The sequence below is a fragment of the Embiotoca jacksoni genome, unplaced genomic scaffold (assembly GCF_022577435.1).
Source record: "Embiotoca jacksoni isolate LCO1_2020_lvr unplaced genomic scaffold, fEmbJac1.0.p SCAF_10, whole genome shotgun sequence".
NCBI classification, from domain to species: Eukaryota; Metazoa; Chordata; class Actinopteri; family Embiotocidae; genus Embiotoca; species Embiotoca jacksoni.
The window spans coordinates 17,150,701-17,172,968 of NW_027185230.1; the positions used below are offsets into that span (position 1 = coordinate 17,150,701).

The following is a 22,268-nucleotide window of genomic DNA, read 5'->3' on the forward strand; positions in this document are numbered from 1 at the left end:
TCATTAGCTGTAATTCTGCCTTCAAATGGTAACCAGATGACAGTGAACACACGCGCACGCACACGCACACACACACACACACACACACACACACACACACACACACACACACACACACACAGGAAACGATGCCCACCACATACTTCTTAAACCCTGTAACTTGTCGTATTTCTGCTTTGCTGGTTCATATTAAGTTACAAGATGTCAAACTTCGGTTGTAAATAAACAATAGAAAAAGAGCTGTGGTGTATGTGCAGCGTTTCAATGCATCCGACAGAAACCGTGAGGGAGGAAATGAGAGATGTAGAATTGTCTCTTTGTGGCTGAAAGGGAGAGACCTTTGAGTGTGTGTGTGTGTGTGTGTGTGTGTGTGTGTGTGTGTGTGTGTGTGTGTGTGTGTGTGTGTTAATATGCTAGCTACAGGTAGCAGCCAGTGTTGGGTAGATCAAAGAGAGGCATGAGCTGTCCTGGTCCCCAGCCAGGAGACCTCTCGCCTCGAGGCAGGCAGTGCGAGCCCTGTGGACGTGACAAGGATGGCGAGGAGAGGAGGAAGGAGAGGGGGAGGAGGGGGGTTTGCTGTGTCAGTGGGAGAACGAGACAGAGAGCTGACAGAAGCAGAGAGAGATTTTGTGTGTGGATTTGTTTCCATTTGTTTGTCTGTCGTCGTTACTGGTCCTGATTTTTACATTTTCTAATAGTCATTTAACGATAAGAAAATGGAATAGTTTACTCGACCATCGTTTACTGCTGCCGGACGGTGGCGGAAATGCATCTAAAAGCTGTTTGCCAACCGCCAGTAAAAAAAACAAAAAACAACAGGAGTAGGAAAAGAAGGTTCCGGTAAAACTGTGTGTGGCGCTTTGAGATTAAACGCCGTGGTTCAAAGAGCAGGAATATGCAAAGACGAGTACAGCGATTAAAATAAATTCTGTGCGGATCTCCTTTAATAAATAAACAAAAATGAGGTGCAGTTCAAACTCTGCCAGGAAAAGCCAGCATACAAGTCTACCACAACTACGAACAGTCATTTGAGAGCAAAGCACCGAGCAGATGGTAAATACACAGCCTGACAATCGATGGCGAGATTTGTCACCAGCCGAAGTGACTTTGATCTTAGATGTGCAGAGTGAACAACATCCCTCCTCTCAAACATGGCAGTTAAAGACATGCTTCCCATCTGCTTTGTCACAGATGAGGTGTTTTTTTTAAAATTTTTTTAATTTAAAGTTTGATGGCATTTGTTGAGCCTGAGTTTACGGCGCGAGTCTCTCTCTCTTTGGGTGTGTTTTTATATACAGCGGTGGGGGGCAGCAGTAGGATAGGATTTTATAAATAGTTAGGAAATTATCCCAGCAGAAATCACTTTATCCTCCATCTCGACAATCACGAAGTGAACGCTAGAATTATCCTGCTCATGCTACAAAGTAATCTCCCGTCGGTGTCTGCTCGCGTGTATTTGATTGGTAATCGACAAGCAGGAGATTGTTGCAGCCTTCGAGTCTTCAGGAGCTCAATGAGCAGATGAATGCTGTCGGAGGGGAAAGGGATGGATGTGTGGCAGGTGCTTTTAAATGGAAAAAAAAAAGACAGTTTTGACAATGTGATTCATGTAAAGTTTCAAGGAAAAGACGGAATCAAAACGCAAGAGAAAAATGAAGGGAGCTGTCAACGGATAAGCAGGAAGCTTTGCATGAGCTGCTTCAAGGATGTAGGACCGATGATGAGGACTTCAGGTTTATGACAGTTGAATATGAACATATAGGTTTTCATCCAGGTTCTTATGTCCTCCAGGTAGCTGCTGATAATGGAGCAGGCAGCGGAGTCTTCTAATTTGAAGAGAGCGCTTCTTTTTAAAGCATGAATCCTTTTGTTTCAAACAAAGTCTATCTTAAAGGAGTCTTTTAGCCGCGGACCGACACAACGCATGCATTTAAATGCCGGAAAAGGATCATCCCTCAGTGTGTCTGTCTGGACATACATCTGCAGAATGTGCATCTGTTTTGCAGACAGTGTGCTAATGGAACCTCCAGTTGTGCAGGTTCAGGAACAACATCGAGTCTCAGTTGTCAGACAACATGCCAACAGCCTGCAGCTCACCCGACAACCAAGAAACTAATTGGTGTTCATTTTACAACCCTGACTGAGGTGTGTCTTTGCATTCTATCATGTGGTTTTGTGTGCGAGTCGGACTCGGGAGGAAGTTGACATACCCTGTAGAGCTCCAGGGAAAATCACAGGTCACTGGGAGAGGCTACCAGAGGGGATGTGTCCCTTTCACATGAACTCATTAACCCTTTTTACACTAACAGCCATGTACATTCAGAGCAACAATAAAGCTCGTTATAGCTTGAAATTAAGGCATGATTTGATCTTTTAAAGGGTTTGCCATACTCTTAAAAAGAGAATTCCTCAGCTTTCCCTGGTCGTATCTCAAAGGATTTGAACTTCTTTTTCTTTTCTTTTTTCAAAGCATTTGCCGTAAAGGTCACTGACCTGGGTCAGATACCATTGTTGATCCATTCATAACAATGACGCTGCTTTAGTGCGGCGCAGGGTATAAGTAGCAAGGAAGGAAAGTAAGGAAATGAGACCAGCTAACAGGGATGGAAATGTGAAGAATAGAAACGGAGAATAACGATTATAGAACTTTCTCTGCAATAGCATAGAAAGTGAAGTACATGCTTTCCTGTCCCTTCTAGTGTGTAACAGTTCTGGTATGATGCTCATTCAGTCAGTCCATTGTTTCTCCGCTTATTTATGTTGCAAAGGTTCTCAGCCAAAAGCAATAAATTCAAAACTGCCCCAGGGGTGGCATTACAGGACAGGTTGTTGAGAGAGAGAGAGAGAGACAAGAATGACATCAAGAGAGACTGTAAATACAAGATAGCAACAATGCAAAATACAGACAGCGAGCAGAAATGCATACGCTGAAATAATTTGGACATTTTGTCCGCATACCAAACCTGAACAAATAGAGCTTCCTCCTGTGTCTATAAGGAAATTAGATTTGGCTGTTTTGCTCGCTCGGAGTTTTGGAACAGACATAAAATGTCCTTACTTCATTAAATCCAGCGACATATGACTGTAACATTAACGATAATGGTTTTAAAAGACAAATTAAAGCAATGTCTTCTTCGGTCAGGGCGAGATTGTAAAAACCTTGAGTTGTATAGATTTGACTTAAAATGGTTAAAATAATAGGTGTTTTGTTAAAAGGGTCAAAAACTATTTTCCAGCAAAGATTGTCACCATTACTTGCATTTCAGTGTTAACGTCGAATGTTCGTTAAAGTTAAACTCCCTCATTTGCTGCCAAATAGTGACGAAATATTTAAAGTATAAATTTTAAATTTCTTCTGAGCTCACGGTGTTGAATTTAAAAATATAAAAATGTATGAGCAGTACCAGGGGTATAAGAAAATCGCTCAGTACATGTTGCATGACCATTTTACCAGTATCGGGAGAGAACCTAGACCTGCTTTATATTCAAAAGATAAATCTGAATTCATACAGTATGGGACCTTTAAGTAACAGGAAGAGCTCCATCATTTGAAAGGGACCGTGGCATGTCGATCATTGATATTCTGCTCTCGGTCTGTTAGAAATCATGTTAACATTCAGAATTTCTCAAATTGTTTTTCTGTAAAATCTCTCTAGTACAGGTTTTGCTCCATGTTTCATGATCTCTCTTTTTAGGCCTTTCATGTAACTTAGTCTGGAGCTGATGCCTGCCAACAGCACAGAAAGAGGAGATTTAGAGCTGCCACAGTCACGTATAGCGGGTGATCAGTGATAAGAGGCAAAGATGTGAGGTCTTGACATCCGTGTCTCATTTAATACGTGATCTGAGGCCAGGGCCACGACGGATAGACAGGTACATCAAAGAGATCGGTGGCCTAGCTACAGGAGGAGATGGAGCCATTGTGGGATCAAAGTGTCGGAGGGAAAAAAAAACCTGTAGCACCCTATAGAAATATAACCACTGCTGCAGCAGCAGGTTTCACGTGCATACAGCTCAGTTCTCGGCATCCCTGAATGATGAACAAAGACTTCAATCATATATCCTCGCCTCAACCTGATGCTTAGTGGGTGAACCTGTGATTTGGTTCATATTATATTTGTGAAGACCAGCTTGTAAAGATGCTGATTCTTCTGAGGACATTTCGAATGCTTCTTACAGAGACTTCATCACTGTAAGTCTATGGCTAGTAAATGGAAAATTAATTTTGGCACAAACTGGAGGTTACCTTGTAATAATAATACAATTATTAAAGGATGGGCTTCATATTTTTAAAGTTTCTCTTTAAAAACAGTACGGATGTCCCCGTTACAGGTCCCTATTTCTACTCTCTTGAAGGTCCAAGAAAAACAGCGTAATAACTAAAAGATGACATTTACAGCCATTGATCTCTGCAAAGATGCACTCCAACAGACAGAAAGATTCAGCAATCCAAGTCAGCTAAACTGAGCTGATATCTTTCCAAGTTGCAGTCAGTCTACTCCAAATTTCTCTGTTTTTGTTTCCCTAGACAATAGTTGCGAGTAGGTTTGCTTATTCTCGGGTTCAACTCAGAGTTAACTTGAAAGTGTAGTTTTACTTTGTGTATTTGATAGCTGGAGTATTTTGAGAGTTTGTGGTTTTGGAAAACAAATCATTATGAAACTCAGTCTGACTCTGTGTTTCCAGTACATTTATGGATGTGTGACATCACAGAGTCCATCCAGCTTTTTCTCTCATTGGCCTCGACACAATTTATTTTTTGTGCTTCATGTGTGCCTCGTAAGACACGGAGTATAGTTGATGTTTATCCAGGATGTTCTCAAAGAAACAAATGTTACGTGAAAGCGGGCCGGAGACTTCCCCTGAGGGATCATAACAAAAAACAAGTTGGCTAATTTTGGTCAAATTGGACATAAATGAAAAGAGATTCTACAGTACGACTGTGACATCACCAGTTAAGCAGCGGACGAGAAGGTACGTCAGTGCAAATAAACACAAAGTAGGTGTTATTCATCAAGCAACCAAACCGAAGGTACACGGAGATGTACGTCTTACGATCGTGTTGCGGAAATAAAAGAGTGGAATGATTTCACTGAAGCTGGCAGCTCACCTGAAACAGGAGCATTATTTATAGAGAAAAATATTTGTGTACGGCATTCAAAGTTTAACATAACTATTAGTATGTACTGTGCTTTGATTCATTCGGTTAAAACGCAAGTAATGAGCTGGCTCAGGCAACAAAACCCACATGAGTGCATTCGAAGGTATCTGTCAATCACAGCTCGAAACCGCAAAACAAACTCTGGGGAGTATTTTTGCATTTTTGGCCCCCTATTTCTTACATCATTGTTGGTTCTGGGGGAAAAGCCTCTGGGCCAGTGTGGAAAGTAGCTACCGTGACCAAGACCGATTCTCAAGCACATCAGTATTGTTTTAAAATATACCTTGTTCTATTTCAAAAGCATATTTCAATATTCCCCCTTTTCTTTTGCTACATATTTCTGGCTGCCGCTCAGCTGTGTGAAACAGGTCACTGATGAACTGGTACTGAATAGTTCTCTGGAACTGCTCACACATTTCCTGAGATATCCAGCTTTCATGCATGCACTCAGGTCTCCAGTGTTTCTCTGCTGCTGGAGCCCAGAGTAGAGCACAGTGGTGATTGAGCCAGTATGTGTGCGGTTAATGGAGTGTAGGAGCCAATCAGCAGTAGGACCGGGGACAATAGAGGGAAGTGGCCACAGGGAGGGGGCCGCCGGTCACCCTGAACCCCTGGATATTGTTCTGCTGCCTACCAACATTTGAAGGATGGAGGGGAGGAGTGAAGGACGACGTGAGGCGAGGAGGGATGACGGCGGAGCGTAATGACGGTGGTCAGAAGAGAGAAGGAAAAAAGGAAACAGCAAATAGGAAGAAGCAAAAGGAGGTGAGGAAAAAGATGTTAGAAAAGACAGTTTAAGGTGATCAGAAACATACAGGAACAGTAAATGTGTGAGGAGCTATTGTGAGTGGGATACAGGTCTTAGACAAATTGACAGATGACAGACAGACCACCAAAAAAAACAAAAAACATCCCCCGCCCCCAGTGTCCCTTCCCGAGTCCTGCTCTACAGCACGTACACTTCCAGACAGAGGGGCCAACCAGTCTGTAATATTTCAGCTCCAGACTCCTGCTTTGTTCCCCTGTTGGACCGGCTTTGTTCACAGACCGGATGTCTCCTCAGTGACTAGCCGCTTTCTCCTCCTCTCCTTGGTCTCACCCGGCCCCTCCGCTCCTTCCCTGGTGCCCTCCATTGAAGAAATGATGAATTATATTACTGACAGAGTGAAAACACTCCTGAGACATTTTGAATATAAAATATGCTCAATGTGGGCACATGAAAACAAAAGTACAGAATATATACATATTCTGCTTCAGCCCAAATTGCATGCATGTTTTGCATCGGCCATATTTTAAATAATAGATCCACATCTGCCTTTCCTACCTGAGAGATGGATACTACTCACATCTGTCCGTTAAATTTGTGTGTGTGTGTGTGTGTGTGTGTGTGTGTGTGTGTGTGTGTGTGTGTGTGTGTGCCGGACATTTGCATTCTCACATTCAGCAGCTATTACTCGCAAATAAGCATATTTGCCCGAAAGCTGAACTGTTGCTTTAATAAACCCAACGTTGGTAATCACATTGCTTTCAGCTCCAGCTAACCTGAGGCTGACTGTCATGGCGCCTGATACTACTGAGCTAACGTGATCTTGGCAGCTGATACGTCTCCTCACGGGAAAGGACATCAGGTCACAACAGTCAAAACAGTTGTACAGAAACACTAATGCATGTTATGATCAAACGCAATCTTGAATGAAAATGGGATTAGAATGACGTGTGTGGACCATTAACTGGTAAAACTCTTGTCACATGATTTTGATGTATTTTTCATTAAAAAAAAAAAAAAAAAGGAAAAAAAAAAAAGAAGCAAAACCTTAAACACCAACTCTCAAAAAGCTGTTGATTTGGAGTTAAGCAAACATTTGCTGGCAATATTTAAGGTACAGTAAGTGTTGAGAACACCCTCGCAAACGCAAACACGACTTTCTGTCACAACATGGAGGATCATGCTGACATGATCATGTTGATGAGCATGTGATGTGGAGCGTCAGTGCTACAATATGTGTCATGAAGGAGAGGATGTTGAAGAGGGTATAAAAATCGCCAACCTCCAGGAGAAAACAACTCTTTCATTTGATTCTGTACCTTTGAGAAGGTTGAGACTGAACAAAGAGAAAGAAAAACAGTTTCAAAGCCAAAGCTCAAGATTTGAGGACTGAGAGGCTTGATGATGTCACTTTGGGCTTCAGGAAATCCTGATGTACATTTTCCACAATTTCCCATTTAACAGACAAAACTATTTATCAATTAATTGTGAAAGAAATGTCCATAAGTTAATAATGAGTTGCATAAATTGCAGCCCCCAGATATTTTGTCAAATCTTGTATTATTATTATATTTATAATAGTATAATATATATATATATATATATAATAATAATTTATATCATTATAAAGTAACGACTTAACCTTATCTACCTTATCTATGAGGAGTGTCTCTGCAGGAGACAATCTTGTGGCTTAAATTATTTTTTATTTCTGGGGAAGCTATCACTTTACTGCAATATGACTTTAAACATCGGTAAATTATTGTTCATAATCTAATTTCGGTTATCAGAATATAACCTTTTTTCAAATATATATATATATGTATTCTATTGTATTTTCAATGTCATTATGTCTGTACATGTTTTATTGGCTTTCTGGCTTTTTGGATTTCTATGTTATTGTTTAGTGTAAAGCAATTCATAGGAACATAATAAGTCATATTATTTCTATTCAATAAAAGTATAAAGCTGCGCATTCCTTGTGTTTGTGGTTAATGTTTTCCGTGTCCATGCGGCACGTAGGCTGATTCCACAGATCAAATACTTCCTCTCTGACCCCTGCATGCTTCTGTCATTATAACCTGACATGGGATGTGAAAGCAGCGTTATTGTGTGTGCAGGTTGACATTCCAGAGAGGCCAGCAGAGGTGCAGCGGAATCTGGGAGAGAAAGGAGGAAACCCTTTCTCACCGAGCACAAATGAGATGTTTTCCACGTCCCGGGGCTGTTTGTAAGTCTTTTTCTGGCTGCTGGAAAAGGGGAAATGAATGTTGGCGGGAAGTGTGGAACGTAAACGGGGACTTTGGATGATGTCGTCCTGCCGTACAGTAGCCGCAGGTGATGACTTTGGAAAAGAGGCATGTTGGGTACTCTACGTTATGACTGCATAAACGCTTTTGACTATAAACACGTACTATCTTCTTACAAAACAGTAAACATTCACAACGCACAATTAAATCTCTGATCACTCCAAAATTGTGCGAGTAGTACTCGGATCCTGTTCTTAAATAAAAGGACTCGTACAACAATGTAAAAAAAGACTAAATCCTGTGTTTAAAATGACTTTTTCTGTGATGTAATAATAACATCTGTTGTCGCAGGTTGAGGTGCAGAGGTTATGTAATTTAGCAGTTCTTGCCAAGGGGTTGTAAAATCATTCATGGGATAAGAAAAAAGGGGGGAAAAAAACAGATTTATATTGCCTTGTTTAATCTGGGTAATATTATACTGTTTTTTTTTGTGAAATATTAAAATAATTTTATGTTTCTGACCCTCAAACGTGTTATGTTGGTGAATTATATTTATATTAAAATGAAATTATCTGGAAAGTTGAAAGGGCTCATCTGCTGGAACTACAAATATAAGGTGTCTGAATCTACTCACTGCTTTGTTTGTATATAGTCAAAATAGTTGTGAATCACAGGTTTAAATCCTTATTAATGTGTTGTATTTTAGGAGCACTAATAGTTTTAAGTAAAATCTTAATCTATGAAAAATTACTTTTAGTGGAACAGAAGCATAAACAACGTAACATGGAAATATTCAATGATCGTACAAGTACCTCAAAGCAGCATGCAAATGTGAGTAAATGTACTTTGAATAAACCAAAGAGAAATGACAGACAGTCACGTTCCTACAGCAACAAATACAAATCCTCTGCCTCTCTTCTCTTCTCGTTACAGTAAAGAGGACAAACATCATTACAACATAAGTGCCAGCAGAAAGGAGAGATCCTCACAGGCTACAGTCAAAACTAAACTGTCTCAGATACACAGCCATGTGATTAATACTGTGATCTGAGTCATGTACTGTCTGTCCATAGAGTTCCAGTCCAACACTGATATCTTCTCTGTTAAAATAGCTTCAGAGTCCACAATAAAGTAAATAACTTCTGGTGATGACCCACTGCACTTCCAGTACAAGAAATAGTTCTGTGGTTTCTAACTTTCTCTCTGAACGGTCATTGTTCATGTAAATATATCTGAAATCACAGCCCAGCCATTATCTTGACTTTACGTGTGTGGTCATTTTCTCAGACGGCGTGGGTATAAAAATCAGAATATTGGCGACGCAGAGCAGCAACTTAAAAATGGCTTGGACGTGACTGCGGGAAAAAAGGTTGCTATTTTCAATCTCTACCGTCACGGCCCGAGAATCGACAGGGCATCAGCAGTCCGCCATCTCAGCTGAACGAATCCACGTGGCAAAGCTTTGAGATAAATGATACTCAGCACAGTCCGAACGTGAAGACTGTGTGCGGATGGTGTTGGTCAGAAACAGCTGAGGCAATGTCAGCGAAAAAGAACAACAGAAAACGCAGCACTCAATCGCCAGCTCCGTGTCTCTGACCTTACTGCATCCCACTGCCAACACGTACCCGATCCCAAGCACACCAGACAAACGCAGTTGACCCCGTCGTTCTTTTGGCCCCGACTGAATGAACGGAAATGGCGATCTTGGCTTGGGAACTGTACAATGAGGAAGCCATCTTGGTTGCTCAACAAGTCCGATCCTGGCTGAAACGCTACGAGAGGCGAAACGCAGCTCAGTTCAAAGGCCAAGAGGGGAAGGAAAGAGGAAGACCTTGTAGCTCAAACACAGTGAAGGATGGAAGACATCTTGGCTCAGACGGCAGGGAAGGAAGAGAGGAGGGTGACATGGGTGACCTGCAGTGAACTCTGCCACCCCAGTGAATCACAAATCACCTTGGAAAACACAATGTGTAATACCTTGTACCCTGCAATGGTACACACAGCTGCAAACTTAATTTCACTCTGCTGATGCCTGACACATCATTTTCAAAAATACTCTATAATAAAATTAGGAAGCTGTTGTTGTACAAGCCTTTTAGACTGCAGGATACATGTACCGAAAGGACAGATCCTCACTGGATAAACACTCTGTACCTACAATACTTCAGCCAGTCTTTTAGTCTCACTTAACAGGGGGATATTTGCCCAAGTTGCCTTATATGTAGTACAAAATTTGCTCCTTGATTTACCGTATTTCTGTTGAAGCTGAGCCAGGAAACACGGTAATGGAAAGCAAACAGCCTCATGTCAACTTCAGTTAAACTAAAAAATATATTTGTTTACAAAAAGAAAAAAGGATTTTGTAATTTGTGGACTTGATTTATGTTTGGAGGGCCTTCAGTATGGAGACAATTACCATTAATATATTTCAGTGCACTCATGGACATGTGAGGAAACAGCTACTGCGTCAGAAACCAACAACCCATCACTTCTCTGTGGACATTACTAGTTTGGTCTTTAAATGTTATGCATACATTTAACCACTAGGGGGAGGTACTTTCATTTCATATACTTGCCATATAAGTTACAGCTCACTTCAGCTTCTGACCAGTAGGTGTCACCAAAGGTTCATTTATATTCAAACAGTCTCATTTGTAGCAGATGGATCTGGTGCTCCATTTGTTACCTAAAATAAAAAAATGACCATGACTATAATTTCCCTCTAAGGCAGCTGATGCCTGCTTTAGGTTCTTTTTTTCAATAATGTTTAATAATGCAGTGATATTAATGAAGACCTGACTCCAGCATCACTGTACTGGTCTGTGCACATGTTATGTTTCCATTATGCCGCCAGGGGTCACTCTCTAACAACTAAAGGATCATAAACTATTTCCTAGTGAGGCTTTCAGTCTGCTGTTCACTGTCAAACCTGCACAGGTGCTTTAAGAACTGTTTTGTGAAACTCCATTAAGTTGGTAGTGTAGTGAAAAAATGCGTAGTAAGACATGTTTGCATGTGAAAGTGAGAAAAATAACCTAAATAGGTGCACTTAGTTTTACAAGAAGAGACAAATGAGTGACTCACAGAGCGCAGATGAGGTAGGAACCTCTCGATGTCGTTCATGTCGATGCCATCATCTTCTTCAAACTTGTTTTTGTTCATGCTGAAGGACAGGAAATATGAACGAGAGGGAGAGTCGATAAATTGTCATCACCAGGGACACAAGTGGACTCAACGAGTGACAGAGCACAAGTATGTGCACATCATTTAGATAATATGGAGTTATGGAAACCAAAGTGAGACTGAACAGTGCAGCACCACCAGAACCAAATACTGTAGATGTATATATATATATATATGTAGAAATATATCTCACCCTTCTCTGTCAATGTGAGGCAGGTGCTTTGGCGTTCCTCTGAGGTGTTTTCTGTGGAAATGGCTGAAGTCCAGCTTCTCTGGCTGCACGTCCCAACCTGCACCTCTACACAAGGGAAGAACGTAAAGGTGTGAAAGAATATAAGACCACGACTACATTTAATACAAATCCCTTTTTCCATGTCTTCATTTGGATTAATTGAGTTTAACGTGAACACAGCAAGGAAACGTTGCTTAAAAGGTAGTTGCAAAACACGTCCGTCATCTTGTGTTACATCAGAGCTCAGATTTATTTGCACAAATTGTGACGCTTGAGCTACTCTGACTTAGTTTACATATTCAGTTTGGATCCTCTGTTTGTAGATGGGTTTATATTCCCAGAAATACTGGCAGAAAGAAGGGCTGACTAATGTGTAACGGTAATACTACAGACTACAAAGTGGTGAGGCGTCACTATTACCTGCAACAAAAAACTGCATACAAAATATAGCCCAGTGAATATTGACTTTCATAAGCGAATACTGATATTAACAGTAATATTTTTTTACATAAATAATCTTGAGACAGATCCCTTAGATTTGTCGTCTTTTTACTTTGAAGATAAACAACTGGGACACTTCACTGTTAAAATAAAAATACATTTGTCAGTGCTCTCTGGTGGAAACTGAGCAAAAGTGACTCTTTCTAAATGATCTCAAACCTCATTTGACATTTCTGTGAGCGTCATCTGCTTCACATGCAGTCAATCAGACTTTGGTTTTTTTTGCAATAAGCTACTTTGTGCCAATACATGAACTTAACGATTTATTGGTCTATCTCCAATACTAAAAAGGTATTTTCTCCAAAACGTAAGGAGTAGGAGGTGAACAAAAGTTTGACAAATGATTGAGTTCTTCCATTTTTAACCACACCAGGAGGCCAGAAATTCCTCTAGATTAAAGTGATAAGCGTCAATTTATATTTATAGCATTAAATATAGTCCATGTCTGCCTGTGTGAGGGAGAACTGCTGACATCATCCTACTGACCCGGCTGCATCATCCACTGTGTGCTCAGATGTGCCAACGTGGCCGGAACTCAGGTTGGTGAAACTGCTGTGCAGATGTTACCATGGCAACCAGTCCTCCCTCCGCTGTAAATGATTAATGTCTCAGATGTTTCCTCTCTTTCACATGTTTTTTTTTTTCCTACTCTTCGGTTTCAGGTCGAGCTTTTGTTTGAGAAATCATTCAGACTCACAGAAGCAGATTTACACAGAGGACTCGGTTGCATAAGAGGAACAAGATTTCAAGCACCGAGGCTAAACGTTCTCAGAATAGGCAGTCGAGTCTCCAGTGGTGAGATGTAATATAAATACGACTGAACACTAAACAGAAATACTTTCATCGACAGCGAGTTCAGAATGACTGCTGAACCAACTTGCTACTGTTTTTTTTTTTTTTTTTCTGTATTTGTTTATATTTCCCTTAGTACATTTCATTATATTTGAATATCTATTTCTTTGGCGAACAACAAAACATGTCTTCAGTCTTCTATGTCCTGATGATAAAAGTTGGGGAATATCGTCTTGGACTAAAAACTAATCACAAATGGAGGCAATAAAACACCCCTAAATTATAAACTGTAACTTCTGACAGGCAAAGTCAGGTTTGGAGAAGTTGAAGCAGTGAGAAGAGCAACCAAACTAAATTATGGGCTATTACGAAGAGAGCACCGGTCTGAAGCTGTGAGACTGTGTGCCTACGTTTGTCATATGACCCTCCACAAGCTATGGCGGGAATTCAGACCCAGGCGACAGTACATGTTACAGTAGGTCTGTAAAACAGTAAGGCACCTACCCGAGTGAGTCCATTGTGTTAGCTGCCCATATGTCTGTCCCCAGGATGTCGAGGGAGCCATCTCTGTTCCCGTTCTAGACGGCACAGCAGAAAAAACAAAAATAAAAGCATATTTTCAGCGTGACAAAAAAAACAACAACACTTCTCACCAAACAATCACAATTGAGTTGTGAGAGACATAATTGAATGGTCTGAGCTCCAAATACAGAACTCATCATACAACTGTTTTCACAGCCTGAGTGTTGCTCCTTATGAAAAGATTTTTGTAGTCGCCTTTTAATTTTCAAACAAGGTAAAGATTTGGTTTGTAGCATTATTTTTCTCTCTTTCTGTCCCTGAGGGAACGTTGCACTAAGAGACACAGAAGACAGGAAGGAAACAAACAAACAAACAAACAAACAAACAAACAGATAGATGTTTCTGTACCTTGGCAGGAGCTTTAAACTGGTTGTTTCGGCCCGTGCTGCCGGAGCGTGAGCCGGATCCAGGTCTGGACCCCGAACTGGGCCTAGAACCTGTACTGCCGTTACTGCTGTGCTCCCACTCGTCCTGTGGAGTTAAGAGAGGGGAAGAAAGAAAAAAAAGGATTGGGAATTCATATTTATTATGAAATTAAATGTAACAGAATTCGTTGAGAATTATTCAGTCCCTGGCTCTTGCCCTGTATCCCATGTTAGCCATTAAAAATATACTTTGTCTGCGGCAACCACAAACAAGTAGATGAGCTGTGAATCGCTTAAGGTGGGTGTTATCCCTCTCTTCGAATCATGCACTTGAACAGCTGATGGAGACTAACTTGAACATACAGAACAGAGGGAAAGCAAACCGCATGCTTTAATCATCGTGTTGCTTCAGTGACCAGCTGAGCACAGAAGAAGAAAACACTTAACACCAAGGTGGAGGAAGAATCAAGGCTGCAGTCGAGGGTAAAACCTTTATATTTGCTACTTTGCAGACCAGCAGACACTCATTAACACAAACAAGCCCAACATGCTGATGCTGGCGGCCACACTGCAGCTGCTTTCAAAGGGTCATATGAATCAGATCAGATGATGTTGCATATGACGTTATTTGACACGTGCTGCATCATGATACATCTGACAAACAATAAAAAATAAAGTAAGTGGCTACATCAGAGTACATACAGAAGACAGGGTTTTAGTCAGTTATTAGTGTTGTTTTAAACATCCAAGTAATCTTGTTTTCTTCCGATTTAACAGCTTTACTGTACAAATTCCAGCGTTTTTAATCTAGATTCCCGCAGCATAATGACATGTTGTGCAACTGCTGTGATTGCAGGTTGCAAGTTTAAGTACTCCTACGTGTGCTGACAGATTTTTAGTAAAAGGAGTTTTTAAATTTCCAGGATTCAATAGTGCAGATTGAAAAAAGAAACACGGAGAAGGTAAAGATGGTGGAGCTCATTTAAAGGAAAACAATGGAAGAAAAGAGTCAGAAAAGAAATCTGAGCGGGCACAAAAACAGTTTAGTTCTGAAGGTTTTTAAGCCATAATAATAATTATTATACGGTATATTTACATACACAGACTAACATGAAAAAACATCTAATTTAAGATGATTGTTTTCTGATATAGTTAAAGAGTTTCTTAGATCAGTCATGTCATCAAACGTTGCAGTAAATGTGTCAGATTGTTTCAGATGAAAAACTAAAAAAGCTCATATTCATTAAGTCTTCACTTAGGAATGACACACAAGTTAAAGTTTAAACAAATGAATTCCCCATCAGTCACTCGTGTTATTGTTTGGACTCGATACTATCTAGTTTTTTTTTTTTTTTTTTTAAAAAAAGCTTTGTAATTGTATAGCAAATTTTAATACCAAGGCTAAATCAAAACTAAAACACTTTTCCTACATTTATACAGAAATCTCAGCAGCTTCAATGAGCCACTACACTTAAACTGATTTTTTTTTTAAATTGGTGTAGAAAAAAGTCTCAGTCAGGAACCAGTATTGGTATATGAAGAGATTGGTAACGGTATGGAAGATTTTTGAGCGATATCCACTTATTAAGATACACAAGGCAGAATCCTGACACACAAAAGCACACTTACTGGCTTAGATGAGCCTCTTCCTCGTGATGACGTCCAGCTTCCATCTTTCTTGTCGTTCAAGTCATCCGTCCACTGCAGAGAAAAATGAATGGAGAAGATGCTGTGGTATAATTTCTGTTTCTTTAAAAACACAGAAGTAAAAATGACAATAACAGCATAGAGACACATTTCTTTTTCTTTTATAACTCTTATAAGTGACTCAATATGTCGTCTTTGACTTCATCTTAAAGCCTCTGCAATATTTTCTGAATGGACAGCGGGCAGACTAACTCACAGCAGCACGAGTGTGTGTTGAGGTACTCGTACAGTAAACCGGATGGCTGCATGTCCACCTGCAGTGCTGGTGAATGCCCCGTCACCTTTCTCTGTGTATATATACCATAACGGTAGCTTCTGCGATGCAGGCCGTGACCTTCCAGACACGAACCAGAGACACCAGCAGGACCCGCACTTCACACAACCACTGCTGCTAACAGATATGGGACTAATGAAAGAATGCCAGTCATGTAAATAAAAAAAAAAGCTCTGACCTGTGGCACCTTGCCACCATTGTCCAAGTCCAATTCTCCATCTGCCTTGTCTCCCAGAAGTCCCTGCACTTGGTACTCCAGCACGTAGCTGTCGATGAAGCGCTCCAGCTCCTCTATCTCCTGTGAACGTGTGCTCCCAGCCTCAGACGATGCAGACGCCACAGAGGAGCTCTCCATGGCAACCGGCACGGTGACGGGAGGGGGGGGAGGAGGAAGGGGAGGGAGGGAGGAAAGTGACCTGCGCCGGGAGGAAGATGGAGATACAGAGAGAGGAGTGAGCTAAAAATTCAACATGTTAGAGGATTCATCAGCTGTGATTAGATCGCATTTGTTTACAATGAGACCTTCAACAGGAGACAGCGATGTGTGTCAGAGAAGAATGAAGTGAAACAGAGGCGTGGATAGATTAGACCATTTACAAACTAATCAATTAAACAATTAACAGTCCAATACAGACAAAATGTTAAGTCTTTTAAAGTACATAGCCGCATTGCCAGATATTCTGATGATGAAAACAATCATTAGTTGCAGCCCTAAGCAGGAATAACAAAATGCACCTCTCACCTTGGTCCCCCTCAACTTTCTCAACATTCAAATAAGGCACATGCAGTCACCTCCCTGCTGTCAGCAAACATCTTGTGTGCACAACAACAAAGTGTCCCAACAGTAGGATTGTCCTGCAGTGCAGGAGGTCCAGGTTGTTGTTTTAACTCTGATTACATCCAATCCATCTTTTGAAGAACCTCAAAGTCATCTCTACCCGAACATCCTCGGGTGCTCCCGCTCGCACGCCTCTCCATGTCCATGTTTGTTTTCCTACTTCTACCTTGCTGTCTCTCTCTCCTGTCAGTGCTGTGTGTGATCACCTGACACCCGGCCAACAGGGAAGCAGCGTCCTGCCTGCCTGTCTATTGCTCCTAAGCTCCTTTACATCATGGCTTGATCACCGGCCATGCAAAGAGGATTTATGGCTGCAGCACGCAGAATGGTAACTGCTGAGCCCTGGGGACTCGCTGGGGAGCCCTGTGCATTTACAGTCAACAAGTTGGCTACACAAGGTCTAAAGCCTTTGTTTTGGTTTAGCAGGTAGGGCTATCTACTGCCAGGGTAATGGAGAGGAGTATATCCCAAACACACTGTAGTCGGTTTTGTATTTTTTTATGCAAGTTTGATCGCAGTGACTTCTGTAGTTTATAGTAGTATCTTAACAAACAACACCACAACAAAGTAAAAACAAAACCGAGACTGTGAACTTTTTCTACAGAACATAAACAACATATGATCATTAAACTACATATTAAGCAACAGCAATACCACAAATGTTTTTATTCACAACTGTTGTTGTAAAGTATGAATGAGGAAATGTTCTACTGGAAGATCAGACCTGATGTTCAGCCACAGGTCTGCATGCATGTTGAACAGGAGATGGGAAGCTGAATCAGTCTCTTTCTCAAGGTCATTTTAGCACTTAGTAATCTCTCTACTCATCACTTCACTGCTGCTTTTCTTTGTGTACATTTGGGACTAATGCTTTAATCACTTCACTTTATGTAGCAGGTCAATATGTGCTTAAAGTGTCAATACTATAATCCATACATGTCGATAGTATAATCCATCCATACGTTAATGCCGGGGCTTTGATTGGCTACTACTGGCCCTGTTTCTGTGTTATTTTTCAAGTTCCAGCAGACCAGATATGTCAAAACACAGATGTCTGTCTTTTTTGAGCTGAGGTGGGACAGGTTTTGGTGCTGTGACTGATCCACTTCATCTCAAATACACACAGATATCACTCAACCATCAGAGTCACGTCACTCTCCAGTTCCTCAGCCAACAGTCACAACCAGAATGAACAGCTAGCAGACAAAACAGTGAAACACTTTGCAAATAAAGAAATATTCACTGGTATTAACATGCAACATTTGTAGCTTCATGAAGTCTATTTTTTTTTTTAATATTGTGCAGCATCTCATTTTTTATAACCACACTGTATAGACTCATTACCAGTTATTCACACGCTCATGTATAATCTGATGCAATAAATCAGCTTTTAATAAGCTTATAATGTTCAACTTTAGTTGTCACATCATCAGTGAGGTGTTAAGACAGGGATTTTTTTGGGGGGGGGATTTCAAAAATGAAAAGACCAATATTTTTTTTGTCTCAGTTTATTCATTCCAACTGTGAAGTTAATAGAGCTGAGTCACATTAACACCAACACAGTTTGAATGACTGGAGATGCACTCAGTAATGGTAATTTGGATGTTTGTAACACGGTGGTTGGTGGATGCACATTGGTAGTCGCTGCAGTACGGTCAGATGTCCTACTGTTGCCCTTGACAGTATAGATTTATTGCCTGAAGGGAAACAGCTGCCAATAGTTATTGAGCCTTCCGTTAACACAACTCGCATCAAGTTCTCCGTCATTTTGTCTTGGTATCAACACTTTATTCTATTTTAGTCTGTTGCAGAGCCTTCATGTGCTCCGTGTGCAGGACAAATCGCCAGGCCTGTGTAAACGACATCCGCCTCTGTATCCAAAGTAAACACCGGCTCGGTAGAGAACCGGCCTCTTGTCTGTGAGATGGGAATAAAAGTCCACTCAGTCCTGCAGTGTTTCACAACACATCACTCCAGACCTGCAGTAATCTGTTAGGTTGTCTGGTGGCTACCTTTACTTGGCTTCCATAGTGAGGTAAGGTCGATACTCTTCTGGTGGAGGTGAAGCAGGTTTTCTGTCCTAAAACAACATCAGCTTGATATTCCGGGGTGGCACACATTTGCTCATGTGAGAGTCAAGAAGCCGAACAACCATCATCCCCGCAGGGTGCAGGAGAGAGGAGGAGGCTGGGAGGAGATTAGAGCGAGGATTTCATCTGACCCAGACAAAGGAAAGGCTTCTTTACCAGCCGTACACAAGAAAAGCAAACACAAAGAAAGGACTGCAGGCCGGTGGCCGCTCCGATCTTTGACTGGACGAAGACACTGACTCTGCAAGGTCAGGAACACAAATAGCATCGCAAGGCTTCTCAGATTTACCAAACACAAGTCTCATCTTCCCAGTAAATACGCTTATGTACGCTCTCATATTGCAAGACATTGATGCAAATGATGAGGGAAGTGATTCAGAAAATCTTCTTCCATTTTAACATGGTAGCAATTATCTCTCAGTGTTGCAGTCCAAAAAGAGACCCCAATCTCTGAACAGACTATTTACAGTCCAGTTAATGTAGGTACTACGCTTTGACAAAGAAGAAGAGTGCATGGAAAAAACATGAAATTGTGTCTGGCTCTGTTGCATTGATTATTTTTTAGGCTTCCCATTGCAAGTCTGAGAGTGTAGGTGCAATAAGTGAATCCAGTAATCATTCCAAAACCTACAGGTTTAGTTTAATGTCAAAGAAAACAAAGTAAACAGGCAAATATTCCCAATCTAAAAGTGGATGACTATTTAGCTTTTTAGCTTAAAGAAACTATTTAAATGATTAATCAATTATCAAAATAGTTGCAGGTTACTTTCTGTTGATGGACTATTTGATTATTGACTAATTGTTGCCGCTCTGGAACACGTGAAAACCAAAAGCTTAAACAAGCTGTAAGCCAGAGAGAGAAAGATAGAAAGTGTGTCAGTCAAAGGCAAAAGTCTTTTCAAGGAATTTGTTGCAGTGGATTTTGCGTTATTGTAATTTCCATGCATGTTGTCTGTGGATTCAAGAATCAGTTATCCTGCAGCAACACAAGTCATCACAGTGCGACACGCCCCCTTCTCCTTTCTCCACTCCGGTTTCTGTCTGTCCCACTGTGTCCTTCCTCTTCTCAAACTATGTCTCAGTTCCCTGTCCCGCAAAGCCCCGACTCCTCCCCTCCTCCTTCCTGTCTCCCCCCTCACTTCTACCAGCTGTTCCAACAAAGAGCAGCCTGCCATCCTGTGCTGGCCACACGTCTAGCTTCAAGGCGGTGCCGTGGCTTAAGAACTGGCCGATCAGTATGCAGCTCATGTGGACATCAAAGTGTACTCGTACCCCCTCTGAAATATCTACTTCAGGCTTCATTATTTCATTTTTATCGTGAGCAGTGTTCAAACATACTTATGCATGTTCCAGTGAGTTGTTGTTCAAGCTGTTGCACTAGTAAGTTCATTAATTCATTCTGCGCCTGTTTCCGGTTTATTAGGTACAAATAAAACAAGTACAATTAAACAGTGCAGTCCTGCAGTAAATTTTTATCTTCATAACACCAAACAGAATTCTGTTTTTAGGTGTTAATTCAACATGTGGCTCTTTTTATTGCTTTATCCTGACTGGTATTTCCAATAATTAGTCCGTCCTTTTTTATATAAATGAGGGAAAATGTACCTTCATGAAAGTACACTTTACGGCAAGGCTGTTATGTTAGACCACATTAGTTTTAGATACGTGTGCCTTATAAATTGGCAACTTAACATTATTTGAGCTGCTGAATAAAACAAAGATGTGACCCAAGGACTGAAAGGTGGCCCAGCGTTGTGCACTCGGGTGCATATTGACACTACAGGCCAGGAGAGGAAGATCCACCATGCTGAAGACGGTACCCAAAGCCCTTCACCACTCAGAAAGATACTAAACCGGCCGGACAGACACAGCGTGGCACTGGACTGCACACTGTTTCTTTGTTTCAGAGTGAGCGACAGATGCCAGTGTGCTCTATGATAGGATAAACTACCAGAAATCAGAGAATAGACTGACCCATAATTTAATGTTTCGTAATATTTTGGACTTCTTAGCTACTATGTAGAGTAGCTAAGAAGTTGCAACAGCAAACATCAACAAGTTTAGACGCCAAAAAGAAGTTTAGACAAGTGCCATGGGCAAATATGAAGCATGGACATAAGAGACATCTTTTATCCAGATATTTTATTTCTTTGTATACTCTACTGTTGAGATTCAGAATTTTCAAAAACCTCAATCTATGATTTTTCAATAGGGGAGGAGATGTCTGCATTAATGTTTTTGAATGGAAAAATGCACTTAGTGCACAGTTCAGAAGACCTGCTGACGTAGTGAATTTATCCACTGCCGGGCCCACTGAATGAGGAGCCTTAAATACTTGTTTTTACCAAGTGTAAGAGCATGTCATAGCCATATCCAATGTTTAATTTAGACTTGCTCATTAATTATTTTTTTACATCTGTTAAGCATGTGCTTCCCTCAGTCTCTTTCTGGAGTTTCTTCACAGATTTCAAACCACTGAAAAGAGCTCAACTGATGAAGAGAATGTACAGATTATATTCTTAATACTATAATATAAGCCTAAACCATTAGTGATTTGCAGCCTTTGATATAGTTACCCAACAACCAAACAGTAATAACTATAATCCTTACAACCTAAACAGAGTACAACATGAAACCCAGTCACCCCAGTGGGAGTCCAAGTCAATGTTCTCACCCCATGCAGCTAGAGCTGGTAATACATCTAATCTGGTCTACTACTCCATGGCTGGCTAAACAAACTCACACTTGGGTTTAAATATAATTAGGAGTAGTCTATTCTTGAGCGCAAGACAGCCACATGGTGTCTCTGAGTCAAATCATACTGTATAGACAAACAGTATTTTGGTTTCGTAGATGTATGTGTTTACAAATAGGTTAGATGGAGCAACCACGCGTCTAGATTTAGCTGGAAGAGTTTAAATAGAGTATGTATACAACGTTTATAATGTATGCTGCTGTGTTTATGGGGATGTATGAAAGTCAGCAGGATGAAAAATGTAACTAACAGAGCATTTCCAAAGATTTTCCAAATTTCAGCTGGTGCGTGTATAACCACAATTGCAGAATTTTCGATCATTATATCAAGACATTTTTTAGCACATCCTCAAGAATATGTCACCCTGCATTTCATCGCATATACTGGATGAGTGTGTGATCAGTAAAGCCTTTGAATATCGAATCTTGTTCTGGTATGTTACACAGAACAGTCCGAGAAGTGGGACTTGGAAACTGTTTGGAAAAGATCAGGCACTTTCAAAAAATACTTGGCAAGTGATTGGCCAAACCATCTGTCTGTCACCGTCTATCATGGGCTCAATGAACAATGTGACATAGTAGAAGAGTGCCAAAGTGGAAACACAACAACAAGTCAAAGACTGAGGATAGTTGTTTAGCGTGTTGGCAGACAAGGTTAAAAAATATGATATAACTGGTGCTAGCGCAGCATCTACACTGACCTCTTTAGGAGCCGTCGGGGTTGTTTTCAAATATACAGTAGCTTCTGGCTGTCGTCACAGCTAAATCACA

At 40.9% G+C, this 22,268-nt stretch overlaps 1 protein-coding gene across 7 annotated transcripts in view; it reads right to left on the minus strand.

Moving 5' to 3' along the window:
• Positions 1-22,268, minus strand: part of ctif (CBP80/20-dependent translation initiation factor) — a 52,440-nt gene that overhangs the window by 25,846 nt on the left and 4,326 nt on the right. For all 7 annotated transcript variants that reach the window (XM_069170831.1, XM_069170802.1, XM_069170792.1 and 4 more), the window contains 6 exons: positions 15,994-16,231; positions 15,464-15,535; positions 13,818-13,940; positions 13,392-13,465; positions 11,556-11,660; positions 11,264-11,342 (listed from right to left, as the gene is read on the minus strand). In XM_069170831.1, coding sequence (XP_069026932.1) covers positions 11,264-11,342; positions 11,556-11,660; positions 13,392-13,465; positions 13,818-13,940; positions 15,464-15,535; positions 15,994-16,170 — 630 coding nt within the window. In that variant the 5' untranslated portion in view covers positions 16,171-16,231. The remainder of the gene's footprint in view (positions 1-11,263; positions 11,343-11,555; positions 11,661-13,391; positions 13,466-13,817; positions 13,941-15,463; positions 15,536-15,993; positions 16,232-22,268) is intronic.